The sequence below is a fragment of the Arachis hypogaea genome, chromosome 19 (genome assembly GCF_003086295.3).
Source record: "Arachis hypogaea cultivar Tifrunner chromosome 19, arahy.Tifrunner.gnm2.J5K5, whole genome shotgun sequence".
NCBI classification, from domain to species: Eukaryota; Viridiplantae; Streptophyta; class Magnoliopsida; order Fabales; family Fabaceae; genus Arachis; species Arachis hypogaea.
The window spans coordinates 158,800,488-158,815,926 of record NC_092054.1 but is presented as its reverse complement, the minus strand read 5'-3'; the positions used below and the strand labels follow the sequence as shown (position 1 = coordinate 158,815,926).

Here is a 15,439-nt window from a genome sequence, read left to right as displayed (position 1 = left end):
CGAAAAAGAAAACAAATACAACACAACAACCTAATCAAGTAAGAGTTATCTCTAATATTATTTTCGGTATTGTCATCAATATCAGAAGTAATCTATACTACTCCATTTTTTAAATTTGGCTGCTATTGATATTTGAAAATTTGTTTCTACACTTATTTTTTTATTATGAAAGATCCTTTCATTTCTTTTTAGTGAAACACTTCAAATAATTGAAATAAAGCATATGAGCCACTTTTTATATTTTTTCTTGCTAGACCAGACACCTGATTAACTCTTAAAATGTCCCTTCAGTGAATTCAAAACAACTCATTGATGCATGCGCATCATGTGTGTTTTTCTATACTTTTTCATATAAAAAATTAGTTCATAATGCTGAATTATTGAGTACTTTTGTGCTTAAGTCATATATTACTTTGAATTTATTAATTTTGAAGGAAATGATAGAAAAAGAAGCAAAAAACACAAAACAAGCTCAAACGAAGAAAAGAGGAGCTTTTAGATACGCTTTGAAACTTAGATACGCTTTGGAACCTTAGACCACGCTTTTAAAAGCGTGGCCCATGACCCATGAAGAAGTAGCCCACACAAAACAATGCCTCCACGCTTGCTTCCATGAGCGCCAGCAACAAAAACACCCTCAGAAAAGAGGCAGCGCTCACTTGGGCGCTCTCCTGGGCGCTCACTTGAGAGCGCCTTCGATACTGAAAATTGAAGATTTTTTGAAGTGTGTGTACGCACAAGCCTGTGCGCATGCACAAAAGGGTGATTTTAGCGCTCGTTTGGGCGATCTCAACCACGCTCGCCTCAGCAAGCACCCAACATCCCAACTCTCTCAAGCACGATCGCCAGTGAGCGCCTTCGATTCTGAAAAATGAAGATTTTTTGAAATGTGCGTACGCACAAAACATGCATTTTCAAAGAATTGTGCATACGCACAAGCCTGTGCGCACGCACAAAAGGGTGATTATGGCGCTTACTTGGGCGCTCGTTTGCACGCTCATGTTGGAGAGCGCCTTCGATACTTTACCAAGGAGAATTTGAGGTTTGTGCGTACGCACACCCCTACGTGCGTACGTACAACTGTACAAGGGTGATTTTTGCAAGTGTGCGCACGTACAAGCAAGCGTGCGTATGCATAAAAAGAAAAATAGCTAGCGCTCATTCTTCACGCTCAGTAGCAAGCGCCATATTCCAGCGCCACACAAAGGAGCCCATATATGCCAAAGGACCCCTGGAGCATCATTTTAGTTCAATTAATTTCACTCCAAGTCCACTTCAACTTCAAGCAAACAAGCCCACAAATATCACTCAATCAAGGCCACAAGAAATCATCTAAAATAGTTAATTTTCATTTGATTGTAATTTGTTTTCAATTTCATTTAAATTTGTAATTTAGGAGAGCCTATATAAGGCCTTAGTTTCATGATAGGAGGCGGGATGTTAGACATTCCGCTAGGAGGGATCTTTGGACTCTCCCTTCACACACTCTTCTTTTCCTCCATTTTCTTTCTTACTTTGTGAATAGTTTTTTATGAATTACTAACTCTTTCTATTGCAATTTAATGGGTTGATTTATTTTCATTCTTCATCTTCAATTCTTCTTTTATTGTTGTTTTAGAGAGAGTTTTTGTGCTTCAAAGATCCAATTACTATCGAGAGAGGGATTGGATCTACTTGAATTTCATGATGAACTTGAGAAAGGAGTCATGAAATTCAGTTTGAGACTTTTCTCTCATAATCCTCTTGATCAATACATTCTTAGTCCGGTATGTGACATGTAACCACTTTGAATTGAGGTCTTGAAGATTGTGTGGCCTTTGAATCATAAATTGAACTTCATCTCTTCTCATGACCAATTAGATTAAGAGATTGGCAATTGATCAAGTTAAGAGAAATCAAATCACCAAGAGATTGGGGTTTGATTACTTATAATTTGCCAAGAGATCATGATTGCATGATTGAAGAGGAGATGAGAATTGTTGATCCTGAGAATGTAATATCTCTTGATCCTAATGCTTTCTTTTTATTTTTACTTCTAGTATTTTAACTTTCCGTCATTTACTTTCTTACACTTTACTTTCTTGTACTTTCCATTCCTTGCAATTTACTTTTCGGCATTTTATCTTCTTACACTTTACATTTATGTCATTTACTTTCTAGTCATTTATTGCTTTCTTTTAATTTCATGTAATTTACTTTTCCTATTTGCTCATCATCACAATATAAACCGTCTAACTAGAATAATCAATTGACTATTGATTGCTTAATCTTTTAATCCTCGTGGGATCGATCTCACTCTTGTGAGTTTTATTACTTGATACGATCCGGTGCACTTGCCGGTAGTTATGCGAAAAATATAATTTTTCCGTATCACCCATAACCTCCCAAAATCAGATAGCCATACACATCATACATGTCAAGTAAAATCACAACAAAAAAATAAGTGGTGAATAAATTCAACGTCTTTTTTACATAAAACACAAATATTATCATCCTGCTGAGTGATTCCCAATCTGCATAGTCTTTTTTTAGTATTCACTTTGTCTATCAACATGAATCAAATGAACAACTCCACTCTTGGCAGAACCAAATCTTTCCAAATAGTTCTGGTGAAGTTATATATATATTAAACTACGCTAATAAATTAACAGAATTTTGAATTTTAAACTTTAGTTGTTTCAATAGGTATTGTGTTATGATTTCGGTTTTGTATTTATTATGTGAGTTAAGTTAACTTTCTTACTCTTTTTAGCAGCTTTTCGTTGATGATGAGTGACAATTTATCCATGAAAGCATCATTTATTATCTTCATCATCGGATATGAATCATATGATTATATATGGCTTCAGTACAAAATATGTACCAACATACATTAATGACTAACCTACCTATTTGTAAAGCTCTCTTTTGGTTCTTTGCTTCACATGTTTCTCTATCTATGCACAGGAATCATCCATCAAACTTTATTCGATTTCTCATGATTAAAATGCAAACATCTATGATGTTAAAATGTGCAGAGCATCCTTAGTTTCTTCATATACACCATTTGAATACTTAATAAAATTTAAAGATGAAAAATAAAACCGTTTTAAAAGAATTGAGATATGTGTGTAGTCTTCTTAGTGGCATGATTATATGGTTTTACAAAAACTTCTCCAAGCCATACACCAAATTCTGCAAAGATAATAAAGTAAGAATGAATTGGTGAAAGAAGAATGATATAAAATGAACAAAGGAAGGTACCTTGAGGCGCACAACTTTTCTAATGGCTAACAGCAAGCCTGGCATGAGGCATTGCACATTTGTAATATCATGCTTGATAGAATATATCTGCATGCAACGAGTTAATGTCAAAATTTATTAACTAAGAAGAGGATAACATAGAAAACTTCTTAGTTCTTACCTCTCCTGGAGCAGAGAAGTGAACTGTTGTACTTGAGGGAAGTCCTGGAAGTACCAAGCTATGCACACGAATTCCATCTCCAAGGACTTGACCCCTTGCCAACACATCCGTTGAAGCATCTTCTCTGTTATAGATCTGACCCAGGTTTGACAGATTCTTTGCTATTTGGTTTGCATCTACTGATGGAAGATCCTGTTCACCACCAATCCAATCCTTATTTTTTTTTATAACATCTTCATCAAAAATCATTCACAGCACTATCTTACATTTGCATTAGCCTTGGATTCCACAATCTCAACGTTTCTGTAATGGAAAGAAGCTGAGATTGCAGCTTGTTGTAGCAATATTGATCCTATGGAAAGGGTTGGTGCAACCAACACACCCTGGTACACATAAAAATGCTAATAAAGTCCCATACACCTTACACCTTAGTCAGTTACCACCAAGTTTTTTGTGCTCACCATGGTGGCCTTGTCACAGAATGCAGATAATGCTGCAACCGTATCTAATTCCATTCGCGGAACGTGCACTACGCTTCTCATGCCAAATGCTGTTACCTACTCAAATATGCACATGTGAAGAACATGTCACACTACTTATTACAAAACTATCTCCTACCCTTTTTAATTAGTTAGTTGAGACACTAGACCTGTTTTACATTGTCATATACGGAGGAAGGCTCAGTAAAATCAACTACAACTCCTGCTCCCTTGGACTGCAAATTCCATTCTTCAAAACATAATACAATAATTAAAATCTTATGATGCCATCACATGATTATATATATTACCTGAGATATAGAACCCAAAACCATAGTGAGATTATTTATTATGGGTATTTCGAGGGGCTCTTCCATGCCACATACCTAATAATAATAATTAAGAAAACAACAAACTTGAGAAAAACTTGTCTAGTTTCAGAGACAAAAATAAAGAAGAAAAAAGAACACAAATACCTGTCCAATATCTTCCCCAACATGACAAGTATCTACAGCACCAGCAAGTTCCATTCCCCTAGCTTTAGTCACAGCTTCCACTGCTGCTCTTCCTATCTCCTTGGCTGCTCCATTTATCACTACCTGTTTTAAAACCATATCACTTCATTAGCATTTTCACAATGCATTGCATGTTGGTAAATAATAGTAATGGCACCTTAATGTTGGTTTGTGTAGGCTGGGCAGAGCATGAAACATAGTGCTTGATTCTGAAATTGTGATTGTGATGAGAATTATTATTCCTATTCAAGTAGTAGTTGGTGGAATGGAAATGAGAGCTTAAGGATACCATGGTTGCTGCTCCTCTATGCAACACTATAGATAAGGCTATAAATATGTTATATGACCAATGTGTTTATTGAGAGATAAGGTTTTTGGTTCTTTGATAGGCCTTTATTGAAAGCTATAGTATAGCCAACGTGGCATATATACATGCTTTTCCCAATTCATTGTTTCTCAATTAATCACCAGAAAAAAAATACCACCATTAATTCTTGTATGTTATCTAATCTAATAAGAAAATAAATGAATTAGTGAGGTGCTCTTTATTGAATCAATCACTTTTAAAAATCTAAATTTTGTAGTTTATTTTATATATATATATATATATATATATATATATATATATAATTAGTTATTTTTTTATTTTAAATTCAATAAGAAATACATAAATTTTTTTTACGTACTCTTTCAATTTTATTCCGTATTCTCTTTGTACATAAAAAAAATTAAGTATAATATAACATCATATAATATCAAATTTATATATTATATGAAACCTACTACATAACAACTGTCTTATCTATTAAATATAATATAACCATACGGCTGACAAAGTTTAATTCTAAAATAATGTTAAGTCTAAATAAGTACCAATCATAATTAGCCAATTAAACTGCTAGGCATGATCACCAAATGTTGAAAAGGTCATGGTAATCCACCAACTGAACAAACTTGCACTATTTTGTATGCTAATGTGATAGTGATTTTGAAAAACAACAACATTGATCTACCAACTTAAACTAAGAGAAACACAAATTTTCATATATATATACAAACTTCTGAATTCTGGACACAACATCAGTTTGTGCAGAGTTCTTGCATTGTAATTTTCCTGAATCACATGACTCAGCTTATTCTTTATTAGACCCCACACATATAACATGTATATATGTTCTTTTTGAAGTAGTTGTACATTATATATCTATATATATTCTCCTAATAACTGTTTTCAAAAATACATGTTGAAATGACATCAAATTATTGTAAAATATAAATAATTGCTTCTTTGTTCTATAGTCAATGGTCTTATATATCTCAATTTAATTGTAAGATCTTAGTCATTAATCAATTAATCAATACAAGATGAACATTCGTTCCATATATAACCAATACTAATTCATCATCTTGTCGGCACCTATGGAAGAATTAATATATTACACCTCACCTGAAAGTTTATTAAAATTTCCATTTGGTAAATCCACTAAAATAAAGTAATTATAACAAAAATTAATAAATTAAGAAAACAAAAAGTAAAATTGTTATCTATAAAAACCAAAGAATAAAGTTTTATTAGAAGGCTACAAAGGATTCAATCCCCTGAAGCTAAAATCCAAAACACCAAGTTGTGTTGTAATCCAACTTATCCCGTTGTCTAATTATTAATTGCCACATTGTGTATAAGGTCCTTGGGGAAAGATCACATCAATGACAATGTATCACGAGAGATGGATTATTAGCTAGCTAGGTGATGCTGACAATCCTGACTATAAACTTAAGGTGGATGCACTTTTACGGGAAAGATCCCTTTAGATTGAACCATACACAATTATATGAAGCCTAATTGATCATCAATCCCATAAAAAATTAAAAGAATTTTATAATTTTAAGATGAAAAAAAGTTTTACACAATGTAAAAATATTTCTTACACAGTGGATTGTTGGGCATTGTGATCAAGTATTGTTTAATTAAAATCCTAATTGGTCGGTAGCTTGTCTCTAATGAAACATGGCCCAATCCCTCCATGACGGCTTGGAAATGAGAGAGCACGGTGAGGCTTCAACACTGAATCGCAGCTCCGAAAGCAGTGTCACGTGCGGCCAAAGTGTCGGTGTGGACTGTGAAATGGAGTCAGCATCTGCTTTTACCTTTTAAGGCTTAGATTTTAGAGCCCACCTCCCTATTTTCACCATGTCTCCATTTTTTCCTCGTCATGTCCTCACAAATTCATTTTTAATCTTACTTACAATTCTCTTTATCTTAATTTTTATAATACATTGGCTCAATGTATTATTAAAGATGAAGTTTAGCAACTCAATAATAGCAAACATGCTGCTGGTTGCGCGCATTGACACCATGTGATATGTACACTACTTGTGCTCCAATAATATATTGGTTTTTGAAGCAACAATGTGTTTGCTCTGAATTAGTTCCACCCTAATCACAATTTTAGAGTTTCTTTAGAGTTGTAATAAAAATTATAGTTGGGAGGTTGTCAGGGGAAAAAGGGTGTATGAAAAATTGAAAATTGAAAAGTAAGAGTATTATACGTGTATATCTACTGCGTGCTGCGTCATCTAAAATAAATTCCAATTCCGAAATTACCCTTACCCCGGATACCAGTCTTTCACCAAACCCCACACCCATAATCTCTAAGCTAGGATATCACGCACTCAATCACATAATTTCAGACACAGACACCCAAGTTTCCACTTCCATATTAAAAAAAAAAAAACCATTTTGGCGGCTTTGCATGTTTCCCTCTCTCATTTTCCCCTTTTCCTTTTTTTTTTAACCCAATATTCTTGTGGTGGCTATAGTTTTATATTAATTTTATAAAATATAATAAGTCATCTTAATATTTTACTCATATTTAATTATTGAGAGGAATTAATTTAAATAAAATATATTTTTTTTAAAGCAAAACCTCAATCCAATAAAGTGGAGCAAACAGAATTGGATTTAGATCCTCTAAAGTTTGAATTTTATTTTAGAAAGTAAAGTGTGATCTCTCATCATTGATTTTATAGATGGGACCAATAATAAATATGAAAGAGAAACTATTCAAGGGTACAAGATCACACTTTACTCTCTAAAGTGAAATTTAAACTTTAGAGGATCCAAATCCAACAGAATTAGTCAAACACTGCAATCCAAACGTAACACTACAATCCAAACGTAAAGAAAGTAAGACAATAATATAAAGAAAATGGTTAAGTACTTTTTTCATCCCTAAGGTCTTGGCTCAAAATCAAAATCGTCTCTGACCTTTTTCCGTTATTAAAGTCATCCTCAACGTTACAAAACGTTATAAAATCATCCTTTTGTCCATGAACAATATTTTTTTGACAATTTTACCCTTAAACAAAAATAAAAAAAAAATCGAATCGGCCAAAAACCAATCGGTTGGACCGGATCGATAACTGGCCGGTTCGAATACAACGACGCCGTTTTTTTATTTGTAAAAAAAACAAAAGAGAAGTAGATTATCCATTCTTGGACACTGTCATGACCTTCTCCCCTAGAATTAATGTCTTTCAGAAACCCTTCTATTTGCTTCATTAGAATTAAGTCAGCATAACTTGACCATTCGAGTTCTGCACTTATGCTTTGATAAACAGCATCACATTGCCCATGAATACCTTTAAATATCCTATCATACTTGATAATCATTACAGCATCAAGAATTTTTCCAAAAATTTCGATGTCCAAATCAACCTTTCTTCCTACTGTTATTCTAAATAACCCATCTAGGACACAGATAATTCCTCTTATGCTAAGAGCACAAGAAAGCAAAGTAGTACTAGGAGTAGAAAGATGACAAAGAGATCCATGCAACATGCACTCCCAGTAGGCCTTAGGAAGAACTCCTGAAGTTTTTTTATCAATAGCAGCATCCAACTGTGATATGAGGCCAAGGACAGTAGGTTCAATTCCAGTATGTTTCATGAGCAAGAATGGTGAAAAATCAGAAGCCGGCTTTTGTTGGTAACTAAGGCTACTAAGAAAAGCTTTCTGATGGGGCTTGCAAGTACTTGTCCAACAAAGATGAGAGCGCGCTTATTAGACATGCAAATTTACCAGACTCCACTAGGGAGGAAATCATGCTCCCAGCCAGTTCAACAGATTTCTCTTCCCCAAAGCATTCTTAGTCCAGCTAAGGCCCTGTACTGAAATCGCTTTGTCCATGTAATATCTCAAACAAAAATTAAAAAACATGTAAGCAAACGCAGACGATAGATCCCTCTTCTCTTCCTTTCTCATTCATAACAACAACCCTTCATCTTCTCATAACAACCATTCTTCTCATATCTTCTTTCTTCTTCATCTTCTTCTTCTTCTCATTCACAACAACAACCCTTCATCTTCTTCTTCATCTTTTCATTCACAGAGTAAGTTTATTTTAATACACATGATTTAACAGAGCAATCAGAACCATACGATACAAATATGCAAATTTGTAAAATTTCTACCATCAGCAACCAGCAAATACAAGACAGAGCCATTAACAACAGGAAATTACAATTTACAAAATATTCAAAACCAAACTTCAAACCAAGACCGAAGAAGAAGGATTGAAGAAAAATGGAACAAAAATTGAAGAAGAAAATCGAAGAACAACAATTTCAGAACTTCAAACCAAGAAGAAGGCCGAACATTCAGTGAAGATGAAGACGAGAAGCCACTAATTTGGGTTCCGCGCCAAGAAGCCAACGAAGATGAAGACGACGTGCCGAGTTACTGGTTCCGAACACGGGGAAGAGGAAGAAGCGACGGCGCTGAGGACCTGGGGACGGCGGCGGCGCTGAGTACCTCGGAATGGCGACGGTGACGAAGGGCTAGGGTTCCCTTTGCTTCAGAGTTCTCCAGTCCAGGGAGTGACAAATGAATGAATGATTGGGGGGAGTTGGTTCATGAAGACACAAATGAATCTGCTTCTCTTTTGTTTTTTTTTTTACAAATAAAAAAACAGCGTCGTTTTATCCGAACCGGCCAGTTACCAATCCGATCCAATCGATCGTTTCTCAGTCGGTTCGGCGGTTTTTTATTTAATTTTTGTTTAAGGGTAAAATTGTCCAAAAAAAATGTTCATGGACAAAATGATGATTTTATAACGTTTTGTAATGTTGAGGATGATTTTAATAACGAAAAAATATCGGAGACGATTTTAATTTTGAGCGAAGACTTTAGGGACAAAAAAAGTACTTAACCTTAAAGAAAAACTCTCGTATCATATCTGGCATAGCCATCAACAATTAAAGGAACCATACCTTTTCGCTCATTAGAACTCACGACGATCATGTTGATAATCTCTTCGACCCCTTTGTCTTTATTATAAAAAATCTTTTTAGTCTTTTCCATCCGGATGTAAATAAAATATAGGGATAAGTATGATTTTGGTCCCCAACGTAGGGGCTGAAAATTTTTTTCGTCCCTCGCCTTTTTTTTGCTCTAAAATGGTCCCCAAGGTTTCGGTTTGTTTTAAAATCGTCATTTTTACCAATTTTATTTTTTTATTACCAAATTACCCTTTATTAAAAAAATTTTAAAATAAAATAAATATAAAATAAAAAAAGAAAGGGGATACAGAAGTGGGGTTGGGGGGCGAGAAAGAAAGAAAAGGGGGGGAGGGGGGCCGAGAAAGGTGGGGGGGGAGGGTGGAGGGTGGAGGGGGGAGAGAAGAGGGACGCCATGCCGCCGCACCGCCGCACCGTCGTCCGCCACTTCTTCTTCTTCTTCTTCTTCTTCTCTCCTCGCCGCCGCCACCGACTTCATTACCGCCGTCGCTCTTCGCTGTCGCCGCCGCTCTGCTCCTCGGGGAAGGGGGAAGGGAACACGAAGGGAGAAGAGGGGGGGAGGGGGTTTCGGGAAGAAGAGGGGGAAAGGGGGAGGGTCCTCGCCGCCGCCTCGCCGCTCTTCGCTGCCGCCGCCCCGCCACTCTTCGCTGCCGCCGCCCCGCCGCTCTGCCGCACCACCGCACCGCACCCCCGCCGCATCACCGCACCACACCACCACCACCTTCTTCTCCTTCTCCTTCTCCTTCTCCTTCTCCTTCTGCTGTTTCTGTTTCTGATTATCAATTTTTCTAGTTTCTGTTCTTTTTTGGTTGTTCTTCTGATTCATTTTATCAATTATTTTTGCTGAGTTCTAAGTTCTGGGTTGAGTTTTGATGATGATGATGTGTTATGGGTTCTGGGTTGAGTTATGGGTTCTTGTTTTTTTTTTTTGTTGTTCTTCTGCTTGTAACTGCTTTTGTTGTTGTTGTTCATTTGATTCCATTGTTGTTCTGCTTCTGCGCTTCTGTTCTTCAATTTCTGCGATTCTGTTCTTCACCTTCTGAGTTTGATGATGATGATGATGATGATGATGATGATGATGATGATGATGTGGTGGTGGTGGTGGTGGTGGTGGTGGTTCTGTTCTGATGGTGGTGGTAGTGGTAGTGGTGGTGGTGGTTGATTTTGGTTAATTTTGGGGTGAAGGGAAAAGGGTATTTTCGTCCGAAGGACGATTTTAAAACAAACCGAAACCTTGGGGACCATTTTAGAGCGAAAAAAAGGCGAGGGACGAAAAAAATTTTCAGCCCCTACGTTGGGGACCAAAATCATACTTAGCCCATAAAATATATGTTAAAAATGACAATAATAGTAATATAACGTACAAATTGTATAAATAATTAAAAATGTAGAACAAATTAATAGCAAGGATAACAACAAAAAGAATAATTCAAAATATAAACAAAACTCTCACTTCATATTTTTATCGCAATAGTTTTGTTAACCATATAATGCCATCATAATTATTACTATTGTAACTACCATAATCATAATTTAGACAGAAATCACCCTTTTTCTTTTTGTTGTGGTAGAATTGCAACAGGGAACAATAATCCATCTTTGATTAATCATATGATATGATGTGACGATATTTTATCGACAATTATTTAAACCCAATTTGTTTACATTTTATGAAATTATTAATAACATCAAAGTCACAGGCTGCTGCCAGCATGGTTAGCTGGCCACTCTTTTTTTTTATTAATATATTTCATTTTTGCCAATTTTTCTTTATAACTATTTTTTGTTTTTTTTCCTCGAGAGAGAGAGAGAGCAAAATCCTGATTATTGGAATTGTTTTTCTCTCTGGATTTTGACTTCACATTACATTGCCCTTTTCTTCTTCTTCTTCTTCATCTTCAGAACAACACAGTCACCGGTTCTTTCAGATTCTCTTTTGTTCCATTTGTTAATTCCACTCCAAAATTACGCGACAAAACTCTCACACTCACCACATTCATTATTTTCCTTCACACAAACATTATTTCCTTTAATTCGGACCCTTTCTCAGCTTCATTTTCTTCTCTTCTCTCTTTCATTTCTATGTAATTTTCCCCCTATTGTTGTTGCCATTCATCTGAGTGTGACTTTCTTTTCCTTTGAGAAAGTGTGAACTTTTCCGTCCGGCGATTTGCCGTGAAAGCGAAGATTTGGAGGGTTGATGCGTCGGTGTTTTTCTTCATCCGAACGCCATTGTTGATTCTTCTAGTAAAAAGCACAAGGGGGAAAAACAAAAGGCGAAGCTTTCGTTTCTTCAGTTTTCTGTCTCTTGAAACTTGAATCTTTCTTTTTCCCTACGGGGATTGGAGTCGTGGAATGCGGGCTATTCACACTTTCACGCATCAGGTTCTAACAACGTCATCCTTTCGGTCAATCGAGTCTCCGTTTTTTTCTTCTTTCTCTTTCTCTCTCTTCTCACACAAATCAAACTTGGCAGAGATCTAATCTGAGCTTCTGGTTCTTTCTCTTTCTCTCACTAACTTCAACACAAACACAGAAGTGTTACTGAAAGAGAGAAGAAGATGATGAGGATGAGGAACATGACCAATAATTATGGGGTCTCCGCCGTGAATAATGGAAGCGAGGCTACAACAACGAGGGCAATGGAATGGGAGATGAGACCAGGTGGAATGCTGGTTCAGCGCAGAACCGATGACTCGGATCGGAACTCAGTGCCGCCGGCACCGACAATTAGAGTTAGGGTTAAATACGGATCAACCTACCATGAAGTCAACATTAGTTCTCAAGCTACATTTGGTAAACCCCTTTTTTCTTTAATAATTATATTATAGTATTATCTGTTGATTTATTTATGTTTACCGTTGTATGTTATTAGGGGAATTGAAGAAAATGTTGTCTGGTCCAACTGGGTTGCACCACCAGGATCAGAAGATATATTACAAGGACAAAGAGAGGGATTCAAAGGCGTTCCTTGACATTGTTGGAGTGAAGGACAAGTCCAAATTGGTGTTGGTGGAGGACCCTCTTAGCCAAGAGAGAAGGTACTTGGAGATGAGAAAGAATGCTAAGATGGAAAAAGCTGCCAAGTCCATTTCTGAAATCAGCTTGGAAGTTGATAGACTTGCAGCCAGGGTATGCTTTCTTCTATCCCCCTTTTTCTTCTTTTTCTATGTATTAAATGCTTCAGTAGTTGGGTGGTGCTGATTAATTCGGACTTTGTCAGGTGTCAGCACTGGAATCAATTATTAGTAAAGGTGGCAAAGTTGCTGAAATTGATGTCATTAGTCTCATTGAGCTCTTGATGAATCAACTCCTTAAATTGGATGGTATAATGGCTGATGGAGATGTTAAACTGCAGAGGAAAATGCAGGTACATTCTTCTATGCATAACTTTGCACTTTTCCTGCATTTGGTAGCTATAACATAACACAAATAGAGAGAGAGACAGTCATAGGAAATTTGTGTCTCTTTTGTCTCCGTTTGACACATTGGCTTGTACTTGTTTTCAACTCTAAACACTTTTTGTGTGTCTCTTTATCTCTGTATTTATGTTTTATATATTGCAATTCTGTTGATTCCCATTGATTATGGTTTGTTCTGATGGTGATGAATCCCCATTTTGAAGGTAAAACGAGTTCAAAAGTATGTTGAAACTCTTGATATGCTTAAAATTAAGAATTCTATGGGCAATGCCAACAATGGAGGGCATCATGCATCAGTGAAGGCCCAACAAAGGCATTCAAATGTGCATAGACTAGCAACAATTCAAGAGCAACCACAATCACAAGGTGTGTCAAATGGGAATAATCATAGATCAGCAACAATTCAGGAGCAGCAGCAGCAGCAAAACCAGCACTCAGAAGTAGTAGTTACCACAAAATGGGAGACATTTGATTCTCTGCCACCGTTAATTCCAGTATCTTCTTCCACATCCACATCAGCAAGCCCACTGAATAATGGCAACAACAACAATAGTAATAACAATTCAGTTCATCACAAGTTCAATTGGGAATTCTTCGATTGAGTAGCATAACCACGTGTACCTTTTTATTTTTATTTTTGGTAATTGTGTGGAGATGTGATTTGGGGTTTAATTTGTCTTTCCACTTGGGACTTGGGAATGTTACGTTATATGTTACAGTTACAGTTACATACATTCTTTTCTGTACTTAGATTTGTTTTAGTAACCCCCCATTAGTCTCTGTCCATTTACTTCACCGGAAATAAACGGGGTTGCTCTATAATAGTGATGATTAATTATCATAAAAACGGTTCCTTCTTTTTTAATTATATATATATATATATATATATGATATGATTTTTGGTGCACCTCTTCATTTTCATTCATTTCAATTTTGGTCTGGTCAAATGGTAAATTGTTGGTGAAAAGGCGGTGGTTACGTTGATGAAATAGGAATACCACTATTAATTTTATTTTGGTGCCTTGCTTATTGTGGGGGCTACAAACGGACAAAAAGAGTGGCATCTATTAAAGTGTTTGCCTTCCTATCATGAAAAAAATAAGAAGGAAATATCCCCCCAATGACAACAAGACAAGCCTGAAAAGCCATCAATAGGGTAGAAGATGAAATCATATATGTTAACTAGCTATAACTAATTATTAGCCACTAGGTTTGGTAATTTATACACTAGGGTCTCATGTTTTTAATTGTATTCTTTTAAGAAATTGCTAATTGCAAAACAGATCTCAGCCAAATTATTATTCCGGAAATAGAAAGTATTGTTCTGGGGTTTGAAGCCAAGGTTTTTGCGAGGCTATGATACCCCCTATGACCTTCTGCTGAGTTAGCAAACACTTTAATGCAAACGCGTTTTAATAATGAGCGTAATGATTTGGTAGTAGATAATCAAAGCAGTCATATACCAAATCTACCTTTTTTTTCAACTTTAATTTGTTTCTAGAAATTGATGGAATAATTGCACAGGGAAAACAGCAAATAAGCGATACTTGGTTAAGAATGCCATTTTGCAACCATAATATAAAATATTATATAATATTGCAACAAAGTACAACCTTCATCCATGTGCCTTAGTCAAAGAGTTTGACATCATATTTTTACCTAAAATTTTAATACAACCAATTTATGAATTTTTCAAAAATAATTATTTTATTTAATCTAAACTTAATCGATATTTGCCTTATTTAGCATTCATTAATTGTCGCAACAATTAATAAATACTAAATAAAGCAAGTTATGATTATTTTTAATTAATTTTCTTTAGTTACCAAACATTTCCGTGATACATTCAGAAATACGAGTAGAAATCAAAGCAATCCAACTTTCCATTAGATTGGATACACAGGAGAGGAAAGAATATGTACATTCTTTTAAATTACGTATCAAAGGGAAAAATAAAAAAGAAATATGTTATCCACATGGCTTCATGCAGAATTATATATTGCAATTATTGCTGTATACTCTACCCTATTACACGAGTAACACAAATAAAGCTAGGGAGGTTGAAGAGAATCTAGCTAGGCAATTCGTATTCTATACTCTCCTTATAATTGAATGGAGTGCATATTTTGCTTTTGTGAAACACTTCACGTTGCCAATTATACTTTGGTTTGTTTGACATGGGGCATGGCAGAGTGGATTAAACATCAAGGAACCATGCATGCTTCTATCTTATTACACTTCCAAGAGGCAAGAGCCATGTGTTATTGCCACAAATTGGATTACACTTATTTTTATTTGATTATGCAAATAATCATACAGATA

General features: G+C 35.7%; 2 protein-coding genes across 4 annotated transcripts; one reads left to right on the top strand and one right to left on the bottom strand.

The window, feature by feature from the left end:
• Positions 1–2,952: 2,952 nt before the first annotated feature.
• On the bottom strand, positions 2,953–4,795 carry LOC112780028 (dihydrodipicolinate reductase-like protein CRR1, chloroplastic). Its single transcript, XM_025824376.3, has 9 exons — positions 4,555–4,795; positions 4,359–4,481; positions 4,194–4,268; positions 4,053–4,118; positions 3,865–3,960; positions 3,670–3,786; positions 3,404–3,595; positions 3,244–3,330; positions 2,953–3,174 (listed from the first exon to the last, which is right to left on the bottom strand). Exons 1-9 carry the CDS (start codon positions 4,687–4,689, stop codon positions 3,142–3,144), a joined length of 924 nt encoding a protein of 307 aa, XP_025680161.1. The 5' UTR covers positions 4,690–4,795; the 3' UTR covers positions 2,953–3,141.
• Positions 4,796–11,407: 6,612 nt separating this feature from the next.
• LOC112780027 (BAG family molecular chaperone regulator 1) lies at positions 11,408–13,964 on the top strand. 3 transcript variants are annotated; one of them, XM_025824373.3, is made up of 5 exons: positions 11,467–12,080; positions 12,172–12,491; positions 12,571–12,827; positions 12,919–13,065; positions 13,321–13,964. In XM_025824373.3, exons 2-5 carry the CDS (start codon positions 12,257–12,259, stop codon positions 13,717–13,719), a joined length of 1,038 nt encoding a protein of 345 aa, XP_025680158.1. In that variant the 5' UTR covers positions 11,467–12,080; positions 12,172–12,256; the 3' UTR covers positions 13,720–13,964. The 3 variants fall into 3 exon arrangements, with proteins under 3 accessions (XP_025680157.1, XP_025680158.1, XP_025680159.1); XM_025824374.3 differs by having other exon boundaries at positions 11,468–12,080; positions 12,232–12,491; XM_025824372.3 differs by having other exon boundaries at positions 11,408–12,491.
• The last annotated feature ends 1,475 nt before the right edge of the window (positions 13,965–15,439 follow it).